Raw genomic sequence first — 16,621 nt, forward strand, 5'->3', positions numbered from 1 at the left:
TACCATACCCGAACGGCTGGCCTGCAGCCAGATTTTAGATTACATTTTTCTTTTAAAGTTTTCCTAATACTAAAAAAAAAAAAAAAAAATTATTCCTATCCAATCTCTGTTGGTGTGACCTCAGCCAGAAAGGGAAAAATTTTTAAATTATAATGGGGAAAGGACAATAAAATTGTGCATATTTCCACATATTGAACTTTAAACTCAGAACAACACTCAATAAATGTTAAAGAATAAAAACTGGTGAGAGTGTAAATATGGAGTTAGGAAAAAGATGTCTGTGTTTGCTGCCAGATATGTGCTGATTGGAGCTTGGAAAAATATCAATCTGTTTGATATAATATATTCCTATTCTGAGGAATTAGAAATGTATTTTGGACTTACTGATGTCGGATAAAAATAAAATCATTTGAGATCATGTGCAGTGATATAATATTTAATATATTTTCTTCAACTCTCCTTGATGACAAGTAGAAAAATCATAATACATCGATTCAAATACGTTTTCTTAGAATAGCTTAGATAGTCTTCTTCTTCCACCTGGCCTTTATTTACATTTGTCTGATACCTCCCCCAACCCCCCATAAAGGGGGAGGTCAGACAAATGTAGAAAATTGGAATCCCTGTTTTTGAGTTGGAGAATCCTTCTTGCCCACACTGCCTATTATCAGGGGCATAAAATGGCATAAAACAATATTCTTTTTAGCAGCATCTAAAAGGAATTCAAGAGTATGAGACTTTAATAACATTTAGTATGATGCTGTTTCCAAGCACTTTAAATAGTATCACTATGGTGTCAGAGACTCTTCAATCTTGCTTTCTCCCCAACTCTTAGCCCCTGTGTCGTAAGTAGTGATTACATTGAATATACTCTCTGAGTTGCCACCAGACTTACACACCGTTCTCTGCTGACTTCTCTGTAAACTGTCTATAGCTGAAGCTTTATAGTAGTATAAAATTTTACTTATTAAAAGCAAAAACTGTTTTCTTGTCTAGAACCCGTGTGGTGCCCGTATCTCCTTGTTCCAAGGGCCGCCCTCGCCTTGAAAGCTTTCTTATTACATCAGCCTTGGAATGGACGGTATTCTTTAGACATTTCTCATGTGTAAGTTTTTTTGCATTTTTGTTTTCCTTTCCTAATTGATTTAAGATTGAAGGACACCCATGAAAATCAGCAGTGACCTGTCTCCAGGGCCTATAGGGATTGCAAACTTAAAACCAAGCTGAGGCAGTAATGGCAGACACACTAAAAGAATCACTGATTTGCCTCTTGTCTTCACCCCTCTGGGGACTTTGGGGAAGCGTGAGCCTGTGGACAGCTGTGAGTACACGTGCTGCTCTCAGGTGGCTTTGTGGTAGTCTTACTGTCTGAACATGGGGCATGGCATACTGAGTGTGAAGAGGGCCAGTTGAGACCAAGAGGAATTTGGGGACAAGATTAATTCTTTTTAGAAGCAGCATGAAGGGGCCTACTTCAGAGGTATTTTATGTTTTATAGTCTGCCTCATTGCAAAAAAATATTCACATTATTAGTGGTTATTAGTTAAACTACCACAGGTGTTACAGGACTTATGCCATGTGGAATGCACAGATAGGCCTGGGTTAGGGGAATTAAAAAGATAATAATATGATGAGGTATCTTTTCTCCAAGAAGTATCTACTTAAAGAAATGAATGGTCATTTTGCAGAGCAGAACAAGCAGATTCCTTTAGTCATTGCTAAGTTCCTTATTAACATGAATCTAAATCTAATAGTTTTTAGAGCTCATTGATCAATTTTCTGGTTTCTTGAAGGCCAAGGAGACTTTACTCATTTCTTGGTTTTGACTAAATAACATAAAAGCAGACATTAAAGATGATCGGTAGGTTCCTGAGTAGACTGTTGCTGTTTTGGTCTACAACCAGGTTTTTAACCAAGGACTACAAAGAAGTTATTTCTATATTAATACAACTTTTTTTCTGGTGAAGAAATAAATCGTAAGTGAAATAAATAAATTGTAAGTGAAGAGAAAATGAACTCATTTAAAATCTTTTCTTGGTACAGTGATTATCCAGAAAATGAAGAAATAAAGAATCTCCTTCAAGAGCAGTTGAACTCATTGTCTAAGTAAGCACTCTAACTATGTTTTATTAGAAGATAAGGATATGAAAAAGAAAAACATAATGATTTAGGCTTTTTAAAATTAAAATAAGCTTTGTTTTAGAAAATATTTAGTAGCCCACGGAGAGACCATTCTGTTCACAGAGGTGACTTTCGAATCTTTGTCTTGTGGAAGTAAGGTTCAGATTGCTGTGCAGTGGACGTCTTATAGCTCAGCCTGCCTCCAGCGCAGGTCCCCTGCGAAGCCTCGTGTTAGAGGGTGTACACAGGGCGATTCTTGTGTGTCCGCTTCCCTCTCCTAAAGTGAGCTCTCTGTGTCAGGAGCTGTGTGTGCACTATTCTGGCTAAGAAATTAACATGCTCCCTAGAGCCAAGAGCATTTAAAAATATGTACTGGGAATAATATTGGAAAGGAAGTAGAAAAATATGGGTCCACAAGGAGTTCTTGGTAAAACATAACATGTTTTTGCAATCTAGACTCTGCCACATGTATTTTAATACTTAATAAATTAACGATAATAGAATATTTTATTGATGTCAAATTCGAAATAATTACTTTATTGTTTTCTCTCTTCCAAGGTTAGCCTTTATGTTTAAATGGAAAAGAATAGATGTAAAGACTATCTTCCCTTCTTCCTGATTTATAAATATTCTATATTTGGCTATTTTAGAAATAGCAATTTATAAAAACACTAGCCTTTCTTCCTTAAATATTTTAATTTTTGAATACGTTCAAGAATAAATTCTGAATGCATCGTCTCTAAAGTATGTACTGTTCCTGATGATTATCAGCAAAATCGTTTTATCAACAATGACATTCTTGTTCCTATAGTTAGACAGCTGTTCATACTTTTAAAAACATGAGTTGAACTGCTTCAAGAAGCAAGAAGGTGAATCACAATTAGAGCCTTAAGCTGTGGTGGTTGATGGGTACTGCTTCTCCAAACCTAGATACACTCTAAGCCCTGTAAGCTTTTGCAGTTTCAGGGTCACAGCAAAGTGAGTTCTTTTGTAAGTTCTAAGCATACCCTTTGGGTAGGATGTTTCATTTTAAGAGTTACTGATTTATCTCCTTTGTTGTTGGATTCAAAAATATCGTCTTGCCTTTGTCTGCATTCCTGTCCGCAGTGACATAAAGAAACTCTTGCTCGATCCGGAATTTACTCTCTTGCAGAGATGCCTGCTTGTTTCAAGGTAACTGTTTGAAATGTTTTGTGTAAGACACAGGGAATTTCAGGTTAACTCATTTCTTTTATTAAGGTTGTTAGTTAAGACCAGACTCTTTCGGATTTTAGAAAATATATCAGTTCATCCTTTATAGTTGGCTTACAATTAATTTTGAAAGTAGTACTACAAATAGGAAAAAAAACCCTCACATTTTAAGCATGAGATCTAGGCCTTCTCTATTGAAAAGACTCCCTCCTACAGACAGCTCTTTAAAATATCAGCTACAAAGTGCATAAATATACCTATATATATTGGTGTACCAATATTGGTAATAAATGTACCAATAACTTATATTTAGAAGTAATAATCTCTACATTCTTACTGTACAGTAGAGTTGTCCCTTATAAAAAAAGACATTTCCCTCCACTCCCCAGAGAATAAATAGCATATTATTTCCACACCTTATCTAGTCAGTTATTCCAGAGGAACTTCTTCCTTAGTTGGTCCAGATTGAAAGGTATGCTAATGGCAAACCAGGTAAATAATGGCCCAGGCTTAAGAACCATGGTGTTCCTCTTAACACAGAACAAAGGGGGATTTGGGTCTGAAGGGGCCTCATGCAGTCAGAGCCCTGTGCTGTTTGAGACCCAGTAACAGGGCTGGAGGACTTGCAGCTTCACCTCTTCCACCCAGCCCGGCACGTGGTCTTTCACATGCCAGCACCATGCTCCCAGCACTTGAAGCTACTGTGGGAAGTAGCTGCTGTGTGAGTTCAGTGGAAACTTTGGTTTCACCCTTGCCAGGCTTTACGGCGATGAATCGGAGCTGCACTTCTGGACTGTCGCTGCCCACTACCTGCACAGCTTGTCCCAGGAGAAGGCAGCAAGCACACCAGCTGCTAAAGAAACTGCTCCTTGGGACAAAGTGAACAACCCACTAGATATATGTTACGACGTGCTCTGTGAAAACGCCTATTTTCAGGTATTATGTTTCATATATTAAAAACCTTTAAAGCTCTGTCTTTGTAAGTATCTTAACCTTAGGAAACTTTCACACTAAGTAAAGGTCCATGTAATAGAAATGAGTCCCTTGGCACATTCACATTTAAGGATTGACTCAGTACTTGAAAAGCTCATAAATGCTTACAGGGTTTTTTAATAGACATTAAAATTTTATTATTAACAGTCTTCTAATTTTTTTGGTCTTAAAATTTTTTTTCAACTTGGTTCATTTTAATTTTCTCATTTTATTAATTTTCTGTAAATAACAAACAATTTACTTGGTTTAAATTTGCTGTTCTATATATATAAAAGTAGTTTCATAATTTTTTTAACTTCCTGTAGAGTTCTAAATTACACAGAGATGCTTCTTCCAGCCCTACTGAAGTGGCAGTTTCTGTAAGCAGACTTGCACACAGACTAGAATACATTCCAACACTGTTTCTCCTTAGATTCTTATTAAACTGTTAGATTTCTATGAAGCTGATTAATAACCTCGGAAGTCAAAGTAATGTTTACTAAAACGACTTTAAGTATAATTTAAATAAGTCAAAAGTTTTAAAATCCAGCCTCAATTTTCTCTCTCTTTTATTTTTCTACTCTAGAAATTTCAGCTGGAAAGGGTTAATCTCCAGGAGGTGAAACGGTCAACTTATGATCATACCAGGAAATGTACAGACCAGCTACTTCTCTTGGGTCAAGTATGTCAGTTTTTATAACTCTTTTCATGTTTCAGGGAGTTCCTAGTTGATTAGTAATTTACAGCATTACTTACACCACACACACACACACACACACACACACACACACACACACACACACACACACACACACACACACACACTATATAGTGTTTCCTCAAAAGTATAAGTATAAATTATGCTTTCTTTCGAAATAAGACCAACAAACATTCTGAGAAAGCAAAGATATATATGGTTAACCAGCTTGTAATTTTGGCTTCCATAATGTCACATGAGGCCTAACTAGTTTTGTTTTGTTTTGGTTTTGTGTCTTTGAATTGACTGGCGCAAAGCTTACATAAGCACCTGTATAAACCAGAATGTGGTTTTACATTTGTCCTAAAGAAGCAGTGTTGTACTTTTGTTCAACTTGTATATATGTAAACAAAGTGTCCACGAACATTTTTGAGAAAAGTCCTCTTTAAGCTGAAAACTTCAGTGTTCCAAATTATGAATTTTAAAAGGTTTTGTTGGAGGAAAATGGCCTCGTAATTAGAAGAACTGTTTCTCTTATTAGACAGACAGAGCTGTGCAGTTGTTATTGGAAACAAGCGCAGATAACCAGCATTATTACTGTGATTCACTGAAAGCCTGCTTGGTCACAACTGTCACCTCGTCAGGCCCCTCCCAGAGCACCATTAAGCTCGTGGCAACTAATATGATTGCCAATGGGAAATTGGCAGGTAAGGCATGTTTTGGGGTATATTCGTTAATACTCTGGAAAATCAGACCCACTCCTGGAAAGTAATTGGTTATTAGGGATATTTCTTTCTTTTTTATATACACTGGAGAAAAGTAGAAAGATTATTGCTAGCAGTTGATAAGATGACCATATAATTTAATCATCTAGACCAGAGTGCTTTTTAAAGAGTAAATGGGGCACTATTAATAATTGCCAAGACAATAGGCATAAATTGGATAAACCTGGGCACCCTAAATGCTGAAAACCAGTGAGTGAGGTAGGCTTTACTTGTTTGTTTTCTGGACTGTGTTTGTACTTCCAACCCTGTTCATTTGAGTGGTAACATTGTAAAGCCCTATTTTAATATTTTATTTTAAAATTTAAGTCAGTAATGTCTCCAATAGGTAGGTATAAAATGTCCAAGACCAGATGAAGTCAAATGGTGATTTTATCCTTTAGTGACTTGTCAGAAAGACAGCTCCAGTGTCACTTGTGGGGCTGCTGTTTTGTCTTCCAGAGGGTGTTCAGTTGCTCTGCCTGATAGACAAAGCTGCAGATGCCTGCCGCTACCTGCAGACCTATGGCGAGTGGAACCGGGCAGCGTGGCTTGCCAAAGTAGGTGATTCTAGTAGGTGCCTTGAACATTTGGGATAGAAAGTTCAGTCTTGAACTTTGGACTCAAGATTTAGAAGCATTTTTGTGGCTGCAAAGCGGCTTTGCGAATATTTTCTTGCAACTTTCATCCTCTTATTCTTTGAGTATAAATTACATTTCTGATTGCAAATTGGAGGTTGCATTCGTAGCAATTAAGTGAAAGCAGCTGCCTCCTCTCCCTACTGGGGTGTGAGCCCAGACTCAGCCCAGAGGTGTTGCCAGGCCTGTCGGCCCCGAAGGTGTGGGTCCCCGTCACTGCTGGTCGTGGTGCTGCAGCGTCAGGGGGTGTGTAGTAAAGCAGAGCCGAGCTTTGTTTCATAGGTACAGATCCCATTTCGATTCAATTCTTTTCCTTTCTGTAGTGCAGGATGTCTCTGTTTTTAACGTGGGCGTCTTTCCCAGGTCCGTTTAAATCCAGAAGAGTGCGCTGATGTTTTAAAGCGCTGGGTTGACCACCTTTGCTCCCCTCAAGTGAACCAGAAGTCAAAGGCCCTCCTGGTCCTCCTCTCCCTGGGCTGCTTTTCCAGCGTGGCTGAGACGCTTCACAGGTACACCCAGTGTCCACAGCTGGTCAGGACCACCCGGGATTAACCACCTTACGCTGTCCTGAGGCTCTGCCGGGTGGAGGGTAGTCCTCGGTGTCGGGAGTGAAGGGAGAAGCATACATTTTAGGTTTATTTAAAAAAGAAACCTAAAGGGATGGAACAGTCTGTGTTTATTAATTCTTCATTTGGTCTAGGAACTGTGTTATTTTCCTACCAATATGCTAGTCACACCTAACAGGTACCTGTTTAAAAAGAATATTAAAAAAGTCTTCAGAGAATTGGGGACAATTCGTCTTTGAGTAGAGCAACTGAGATGAAGGCTAGAAGGCAGTAGGAAGGGTGAAGAAAGTGTGGCGAGTTGGAGGTGTCCCCTCTGACAACCTTGAAGGGTAATTAATACTCATCACTTGTTATAGGACATTTTATTTATTTAAAATCTAAGGGAGGTAGGTTGAGGCAAATACTACAAAAGCTTACTTGTTAAATCTGGGCAGTGGGTACGTGGATCCTTGTCCTATCTCTGTAGATTTCTGTGAAATTCAACGATTTCACAAATTTTTTTTAAGTATTAATAAAAAAGAGCAGGAGGTTGGGGCGTGAGAATTCTCCCTTCCTTTCCTCTAAGCCGGGGCTGAGAACGGTGCTGGTGTGACTTACCCAGCACTCAGGCTTCCGAGGAGAGTGTGTACAAGTCTTTACATAGAAACACGCCCTGGGACGGTTCTCTCAGATACCATAAATTACAGCACCTAACTCGTGTTCTGTTGAGCAGCATGAGGTACTTCGACAGAGCGGCCTTGTTTGTGGAAGCTTGTCTCAAGTACGGTGCGATTGAAGTCAGCGAGGACACAGATATCCTTTGCCGGGACATGTGTGCTGAGGAGGAAGCAGATGCCGTAGCGGGTTTTAGAATCTCTCTCGGTTGTGCTGCCGGGGAAGAGCTATTCTATCGAGAAAGATCTGTATTCTGACCCTCCAGAGCCAGGAAAGAGGGAGAAACGAGAGGGAGGGAATCAGAAAGAAGGTTGTTGCACCACCGGCATCAGCTGTGAGATAGAAGGAGGGTCAGGAAGGGCTGTAAAAGGGAGGGAGCCCGAATTTTGTAATGTTTTGTTTGAACTTAAAAAGAAGATAGAGGGGGCTTCCCTGGTGGCGCAGTGGTTGAGAGTCCGCCTGCCGATGCAGGGGACGTGGGTTCGTGCCCCAGTCTGGGAAGATCCCACATGCCACGGAGCGGCTGGGCCCGTGAGCCATGGCCGCTAAGCCTGCGTGTCCGGAGCCTGTGCTCTGCAACGGGAGAGGCCACAACAGTGAGAGGCCCGCGTACCACAAAAAAAAAAAAAAAAGAAGAAGATAGAGGAAGACTAGTTTAGGAAAGGTAAAGGAGGCTGCTACTGGAATAAATGCATATTGGAATAGAATAAAAAGAAAGACTTGCTGTTATCCATAGGGACAGTCTAACATGGAACAAGACACAGCAGCACTTCAGAGAGACGTGTCGTGCAGGCAGGTCACTGTGGTCCACGTATGACCAGGAGCATTTCAGTTCTTCTACCCGTCACTTGAGTTACATGTGTTTCTTTGAAAAGAATGAGCTTGAGAATCCAACTCCCAGGTCCTTGTTTTTGCAGAGGCCTTGTTGTTATATCATTGCACTTTTTCTTGAATTGTTACATTGTGGCCTCATTTCTACATGTCATGGTTTTGATTTTCTGCATAATTTTTTACAGAAAATTAAGCTGAACTCAGTGTCATATATCTAGGCACTGGGGAAGTTGGCTCTAGTTTGAAGGAGCCATTTTGGATATCAGAGCACAGTGGAACAGGGCTGTCTAAAATCCCAACACCCAGCTATCTGGAGCTCTTGCCTTGGGGCAGGCTTTGTAAATAGAAGCTCTTAGTGAAGCTCATCTGCCTCTTAAACCACCAGCCTCTCCGACTTTCAAATAGCATGAGAGTATGCACGTGAGTTTCACTTCTGTCATCCTTCTTTCTCCAGTCGTTGAGTGCATTTAGACCTTGGAGAATCTGGGAGGATGTTAGTTGGGTCTTGTAGAAGGACAGGCTCTGGGCTCAGCTGGTGCAAGTGCAGGGACATTACACACTGAGACATCACCTCCCTCTGCCAGGAGTTGCCCTCCCCCAGGGAAGAGGTACCTGTGCTTCTCCCGTGCTGCCCTCCCGTGGACACTCCAGCAGAGCTGGTCATTGTTTCCGGCCTGTGGGAAGCTGGTGGAGCCCTTTTTGCCCTTCTTTTCCTTAACTGTGGTTTACAGAAACTCATCTCCGCTATATATGCGGATTATGCCCGAAGTTTGAAGAACCTCGGTTTTAAACAGGGAGCGGTTTTTTTTGCTTCAAAAGCTGGAGCAGCTGGCAAAGATTTATTGAATGAGCTGGAGTTTCCTAAGCAAGGACTGACTGCAGAGTGACAGGTCAGCATGTACCATGGCACGCGGCCACACGAGCAGTCGGCCGGGGCGTTGGTCTGGCTGTGGACGGTCACAGCCCAGGCTCATGATGATGCCGTCCCTGCCGGGGTCCTTGTGGGCTGTTTCACTACATGTGCACAGCAGTATGTGAACGTTTATGCTGTCAGGAGCAGGTTCTAGGACCTGTATTTATCTCAGACAAAGATGGGAACGCTTCAGATTTTGAAAGTATAACATTTTATACTTTTGGAGACAGTTTTAAGAGTCCCTGGAAACACTTTTAATTTTTTTAAAACTTAAGATCCAAGCAACTGAATTGCTTTTCTCATTGACTAGATTAAAATCTATAGTAAAAGTAGTTTGTGAGACCGATTCTGAAATCTGTGCTTTGCCTGTGTTTATATACAGTCATTCCAGGTACAAACAGAGCAGAAACATTTAAGCAGTAAACGTGACTTACCATAGCATTCCTTGTTTTCTTACCTTGAAAACAGAACTGTTGATTTCCTGATTTAGGCAGCTGCTAAATTTTGTAATTTCAGGTTCGTAGGCTCATAGAGAAATTGGAAGCTTTATGTTTTGTTCCAGTATGTGGAGTCTTGTATATTTTGGATTTTAACTCCAGTGATGTGTTACAGTAACCTCCTCTCTGAAGGCACTGTTCTTTAATATTCTTTGTTTTCTTCCAATGACTGAACTATATGAGATGTGACTGCTATAAATTATCGCTAAAAATTTAAATGTGTATAATTTACAGAAATGATCAATAAAAAGGGACTTCATCCCAGCCAGGCCTTTGTGTTCTCTGAGCTGCTGCGCACCAGGCCGGGTGCTGGGCTGGTGCCTCAGGAGTCCGTCGAGCTGCCGGCCCTCCAGCATCCGAGCCACTTTGCTGAACCTGGAGAACCTGGGCTGCGGGGGCTTGGGCCCCAGGATAGAGCTGCCTCTGAGTTCCTGGGTGGGCGGGGCTTGGCTTGTGGCTCTCAGAGGTGAGGAAATGGCCTTCCTGTCTTCTCCTCCTGGATGTCCACAGTGGCACGTATCGTAACACCCACCAGGAGGTGTTTTTAGATAAAATCGTAGTCTCTACCCTTAGATATCAATCAGTCTGCCCCATCGGACAAGGAACTGAGATCCATGGAGAGGAAGAGCCTGTCCTGGGATTGCTTGTTCCCAGGCCAGTGCTTTGGCCAAATGTCCTAGAAGAAACCCAGGACCCATTCATTGGTCCTGTGATTGGCTAACCTTCTTGCCCTTTCTTTGCCTAGGTAGGTTACATAGAATTTTTGAAGGCCATGGGCAAACCCAGCTCTCTTTATATTGTTTATTAGTTAAATGCTTGTCAGGATAGACTTAATTCAACCGTCAATTAGCTAAAGGAGAAAAGAATGCTGGCCTTAGTAAGCAGAGAGAAAAAAGAAGAAATTCCAGCATAGGGCATCTTGAAAGTTAAATGTGCTTTGGAGTAGAGGCCAGCAAATAGGCAGTGAGCTGTTGCCTGACTGTGGGAATGGAGGAGCGGACCAGGCGCAGCTTGGCAGCAGCGGAGCAGAGAGGCCCGAGAGCCTGGAACGTGTCACAGACCGGCTGGTGAGGATGGCAGCCAGTCTGTGTCAAGACGCCCCTCTGGTGAGCATTCGAATTCAAGGGCAGGTGAATCACATTCACAGTCAGTCTTTCTGAACCTCAGCTTGCCTTCCCACGGAAGGTCTTTAAGCACATTATGTTATCAGTGCATTAGCAAGGGAGGCTTCCCAGGGTGACACAAGCAGCGGCAGTTGGGAAGGAGAGTGACCGTGACTTCAGGTCAGCAGGTGTCTCCCTGTGCAGATCCCCACAGGTGTGCTTGTCAGGCCCTTGGCCCTTCCCTTGGCAATGAAGGAAGCCTGGGTGGAGGGGAGAAACCTGGTCTGGTGGGCAGGGGCTTCTGCGCAAGGGAGGCCCCGTGTGAGACCACTCCTCTGGCTGCTCTCACAGAGCCATTTCCTGTCGCTCACTGTTACCTTTTTCCTGTTCGGTTAGTAATTGTTCTGCGGGTGGTGGCACGCTCTCGGCCTGCCCGCACTCTTGCTTTAGGTATTTCCATTGCTTTGAAGGTGGAAGCAGAACCTTTTGTTCTTCTAAAATAGATATCAGAGCAGCATCAATACAAGCTTCATGTCCCTCCCAGATGCAACTAATCAGAAATTCTCTACAGAATAGACCTCACCTCAGTATGAAAACAGTTCCTCTCTCGACTGTTTGTTGCCTGGAGATTTCATCTTGCATGAAGACAGTATTAGGTTTCAGTGAATCCTCAGCTCGTGATCACCTGTAGTATTTCATTCTCCTCAGCAGCACTTCATGATTGACGTGAAGTGTTCAGGTACAAACTTGTTGTCATGCTAGGATAAAAGAATTCTGCAAGGCAGAAATGTCAGACAAGTGAGAATATTCTCTGAGCCAGTAGGGCTCTGTTTCTTTGGGATCTATTTTAGAAGAACAAAAGCTTCTGCTCCCATCTTGTAACTGATTTGACTGACTCAAAACAACTTGTGAATGAAAGAAGTCTGTCAGTTAAAATGTAAAGGGATTTTTAATTGGTTATACTTGAAGGTGCTGGTGTTTTAAAAGAAGAAAAGCGAAGGAGCTGGGCTTTAGGAATGCAGTTCTCCTGAGAACTGCTGGAATCCAATTAGATGGGCAGGCCCAAAGGGCACTCGGATGGGCAGATTGCCCCACTTGCCTTTCTTGTCCTTAAAGGCTCCTTGCATGTGTTTGCTCCGTCAGCCATGCCGGGCCCACGCAGAATAATGCCATGAAGGCCCCACTTCTCTCCCACTCAGATTTTCAGTGACTGCGGCTCTCAGATGAGTCCCTGCAGGCATTTTGCCTCAGCATTTGGCTCTCAAACCGAAAAAGGCCAACTAAACACCACCGACCCTCCTTATTTTTTTCAGTGACATTGAGAAATATGACTTAGTCAAGGTGAAAGTAACTGTCCTAAGTACAAGAGAAGGAAAGACATTCTAGGTTCCGTAGGTGATTTGGGTTTGATATTTAGCTTTTCCATCTTCCATATTTATTTTTAGCAAAGCCAAGTGCAGTTAGGCAAGAAGGCTGTTAAAAACCCTGTGATGTACAGCTTCAGAAAGATTGCACAAATTAGTTAAGACTTTAAGGTTAGGTAAAAAGACATTCCTCAGTCACCGCCTTAAAAATGTTGCTTGGGTCCGTTTTCTCTCGCGTTGACTGTCTTCTTGAAACTGAAGTCGGTGGGCTGGTGTGGGGCAACAGTGCGGGCTGGAGGGGAGCGGGGGCAGGTGGGTGGGCTGCACGGGAAGGGGCCCTTGTTCCGGGACATCCTCAAGATGAAGAGCTGAAAGTGCGGCCTGCAGGCCTGCCTGTTCTGTAAAGAAAGTTTTACTGGAACAACCATGACCATTTGTTCAGTGTCTGTAGCTGCTTTCAATTCAAGAGATTTGAGTATTTGCAACAGATACTCTATGTCCTATAAAACCTAAAATATTTACTGTCTGGCCCTTTACAGGAAAAAGTTTACCCACTCCTACTCTAGGTCCATAATGCCAACTTGAGATGAAATTTCAGATGTCCAGTTGTCTTTTCCGGGTACAGATCAGTGATCCTTCTCTGACTAGGTACACTAGAACTTAGCTCTTTTCAGAAACATGTTGTTATAAGCGTCATCGCATCCGGCTCCTTTATGGGCCCCAATTCCCATGGCAGTGGGTCTAGGAAACTATGTACAACATGTATCACCTGGGCTGACCTTAGTCTTATTTCTGACAGTTCTGAGATAAATAGATGGTATATATACGTCATCAATCAATGATAGATGACATCAGCAGACGACAGAAAATTTATATCCAAGAGCTGTTTCATTACCAGCAATTTTAAGCAAATCTCAGTCTTACTCCAGACACCTCCTAACATGTTCTGCTGTAATAAGACCTCATTTTATTCCAGTATTTTGACATTCTACCATCTAGAGCTTTCATTGCTTCAGGCAGGGTGGAAGATGAAAAATCGTTACACCCTAAGCCTGTGGTAGGCATTACTGTTGCTGACGTGAGTTCACAGGGTACAGATGTTTCTGGACAGAAACCCTGGGTGGGGGAAGTCTCAGCAACTGATGACTCGGGCTTCGTGTAACCCCATATGGATGAGCCAGGAAGTGCGGTTATCAGAAGGGGAGGATGGATAAGCCTGCAACCTAATCAAATGGAAAAGCTCAACTGAGGAGGAAACTGGCAAACTGTAAGTTGGCACAGATACATTGTGGGAGGGAGTGAGGGAAGGAGGAGAACCGCCAAGCCTGAGAAACGAGATTTCTTAAAGGCTGATTTGGGGGGAAGTGATTCGGATCGTTATTCTTAAGAACCATCTGTCCAGCAACAAAACTTAGTTCTGTGGATTAGGTTCACTTCCCAGTGGTCTCAAGTGCGCATCGGGAACGTAATTGGACAATAGGCCCTTGCGTGTCTTAAGTTGCTAATATCTGTCAAGAGTAGGACAAGAAAAATAGACCGTGTCCCGTGAAGCAGCGGGAAGGCTGTCCTATAGAGGATCGTGTTCTAGCAAGAGTCTAGCATTAGTTAATTCAAGGGATCTTAAGAATCTGATTTAAGTTTGTGCTCTTGGCGATGCCACTGCACATTGCAGAGGGTCTGCGGAGCCACACTGGCTAGCAGAGTAACTGTCAGCCAAGCCTTGGGTTTTGCTTTTTGCTTTTGCAAACCTGTTCAGCAGTGGTTGTGAACACCAGTGCCCAAGGTGTGGAACAAAGAGGAGAGCGTGGCCTCGGGATGGCATGTCCCTGCCATCTAGCTGCCTGACCTTGGGCAAGCTGTCACCTGAGCCTCCTTTGTAAGAGGGTGATAATATTGCCTGCCTCCCAGGGTGGTTGAGAGAAAGATGACAGATGGGAGGGCTCATCAGTCCAGAGGATACCCGAGTCCTTAGAAGTTATTCAGGAACGTGTGTGTTCTGTCTGCGTCGCTGCTCATGGGAAGATGGATGAGACTGTCAGCTTTCGTTCAGGATGGGGAGTCTTGCTTGTGAGACACAGACCAGCAGGATTAGAACAGGCCGGGAGGAAGGGAGAGAAAAGGAAGACGGAAAGTGGCTCTCGGCATCCCTAACGTCTGTCGCCCACTCTGGCATCACGGAAAAACTTGTTCTGAGCAGAAAGAACTTGATCTGGAGCCAGGGTGGACCACCTTCTCTCCATAAGGCATCTCCAGAAACCTGCTCCGTCCACGTCCAGCAGTTCCTCCCTGACCGTCTCCCCCATACGCAGCAAGTCTCCTCCTGCCTGAGACTCACATCACCTTCCTGCACCCCAGCCCTCTGCTGCCTCCCCAGCCCCTCCCTGCCCTGTCCTTACCTGTGGGAACCGCCAAGCTCCGAGCGTGGACTGAGCCACCACCTTCTGTGGGAGGCACCTCCCTACAACTGGGTGGGGCTGACATGGAGTAGAGCAGTGAAGAGCAGCCCTGGGCACGAGGGGACGTTCACCCCCGGCAGCGGAAGGACTGAACAGAATCCACCGGGAGTGGCCGTGAAAGGACACACGGCCAACAGTAGAAGACAAACCAGGAAAGGCGCACAGCAGGTGCAGTGGGGTTCAGAAAGGACAGGGAGCAGGTGACTCACTGGGGCCTCCTGGGGAGTAGGTGTCAGCATGGCCCTGAAAGATGGGCAGGAATGAGCCCAGCTGGTCCAGGCAGGTGAAAAGCGCAAAGAAAGGTGAGGTTGTGGAAACTGACCTAGAACCAACACCAGCAAATGGTTCCATTTTTCAGCAGTGTTGGATACGTCCCCTGGGGCTGGGTGGGAGGAGCATGTGGACCAGCTCAGACGCCCGTGAGGGCCCAGCTGGGGCCCGGCCCTGCGCACTCTGCTCACCAGAGAACCGGCCAGCGGCTCCCATCAGTTGCTCCAGGTAGCGGGGGAGCTGCGTTCTCAGAGCCGCATTGCTGACAGTGGGTGAGAAGGAAAAGGCAGGAGCTTCTCTGTCACCATGTATAAACCCAGGAAAAAACATTTTGGCCACTTCTTGAAGAAAAAGGTAAGACTCAGCAGCCCTGGTTTCTCACCTGCATGGTCTAAGGGCTACACTGTGCACTGTAAATGCCACAGAAGGCACTCTCCCCCCAGTTCAGCCAGAGAAAGTCACTGTCAAATCTTCCATTGCTTTTGATAACGCTTACCTTGCACCAGTGAGCAAAGGAACACACACAGTGTACACCAGGGAACTTGGAAATGACCAGCAATGTCGAGGTCAACAGCTTTTTTTTCTCTAGATGTGCTTGTGGTTATGACATTTTAAAAATGAAAGCACACAGTGTTGCTGTATTTTTGACTAGTTGGTTAGTATTGTTTGGCTGGTTCCTGGGACAGAATGAAATGTACCCATATTTCTGGTGTTGCACAAAGAGCTGTGAGCAACTGGATTTGTGTTGCTGGATTTTAGTAGATTAGGTTCAGATGGACCCAAACTTTTTCTTTTACGAATGACTGGGATCCACAGGCCCCAGAACAAATCAGAAAGTCAGTCATAAGCGCCAGTAAGACTGGGGGTGCGGTGCTGAAGCCCACCCTGCGCAGGGGGTCCATGGCTACAGGCTCAGGAAGGAGAGCAGTGGCCACGACTCAGCACCGGCTGCCTGTTGGCACAGAAGCAGCGCCACTGGAGCACCAAGGGTCAGATCTTTCGATCTTTCAAAAGGAGCTGCAAGTTGAAATAGCTACATGAGATATCCAGATGTTTCAATGTTGGCTCAGATTTCCAGAAAGCCAGTTCATGCCCAAGAAAATACATCTCTGGGCCAGCATCAGCTCTGGTGCCAATAGTTTGTGACTGCCATGATCATAAAAATAAGAAAGCATCAGCATCGCACTTCATTTACTAGCTTCACTTTGTTAATAGGCAGAGAGAGCTAAAGGATATCCAACTCTTCGGAGCACCATGGTCTCCCTGAACTACCGAGGGCCCCTCCTGGATGCACTCGGGCTCTGAGGGTAGGGTCCCAGACAGTTCTGTCTCACTCCAGGTCACCTGATTAGTGTGTGTAAACTTTTTAAATAAATTCATATAACCACACAGCCTTGTTCAGTTGGAGTCTCAAGAGCTGGGGTCTGAGCATCGAGGTTTGCATAGCGCCCCGAGTGATTTTAATGTGCGGTCAGGACTGAGTTTACTCGCTTATCCCTCTGCTATTCTCGTATCAGAGTGATGGCAACTAAGAGCTGATGTGCCCTGGATGGCTACTCCTTTCATCAAAGACCCCGACGGCTTAGA

At 43.9% G+C, this 16,621-nt stretch overlaps 1 protein-coding gene across 13 annotated transcripts in view; it reads left to right on the top strand.

Moving 5' to 3' along the window:
- The window catches only part of WDR11 (WD repeat domain 11), a 78,957-nt gene that overhangs the window by 45,106 nt on the left and 17,230 nt on the right, over nt 1-16,621 (top strand). For 3 of the 13 annotated variants that reach the window (XM_060126727.1, XM_060126725.1, XM_060126735.1), the window contains 9 exons: nt 997-1,105; nt 2,044-2,106; nt 3,229-3,294; nt 4,071-4,248; nt 4,871-4,966; nt 5,523-5,688; nt 6,205-6,302; nt 6,744-6,889; nt 8,337-9,304. In XM_060126727.1, coding sequence (XP_059982710.1) covers nt 997-1,105; nt 2,044-2,106; nt 3,229-3,294; nt 4,071-4,248; nt 4,871-4,966; nt 5,523-5,688; nt 6,205-6,302; nt 6,744-6,889; nt 8,337-8,649 — 1,235 coding nt within the window. In that variant the 3' untranslated portion in view covers nt 8,650-9,304. Of the gene's footprint in view, nt 1-996; nt 1,106-2,043; nt 2,107-3,228; nt 3,295-4,070; nt 4,249-4,870; nt 4,967-5,522; nt 5,689-6,204; nt 6,303-6,743; nt 6,890-7,658; nt 7,739-8,336; nt 10,106-16,621 lie in introns of those variants that run through there. The other 10 variants (XM_060126734.1, XM_060126731.1, XM_060126730.1 and 7 more) reach the window with 7 other exon arrangements.

The sequence above is a fragment of the Lagenorhynchus albirostris genome, chromosome 16, assembly GCF_949774975.1.
Source record: "Lagenorhynchus albirostris chromosome 16, mLagAlb1.1, whole genome shotgun sequence".
NCBI classification, from domain to species: Eukaryota; Metazoa; Chordata; class Mammalia; order Artiodactyla; family Delphinidae; genus Lagenorhynchus; species Lagenorhynchus albirostris.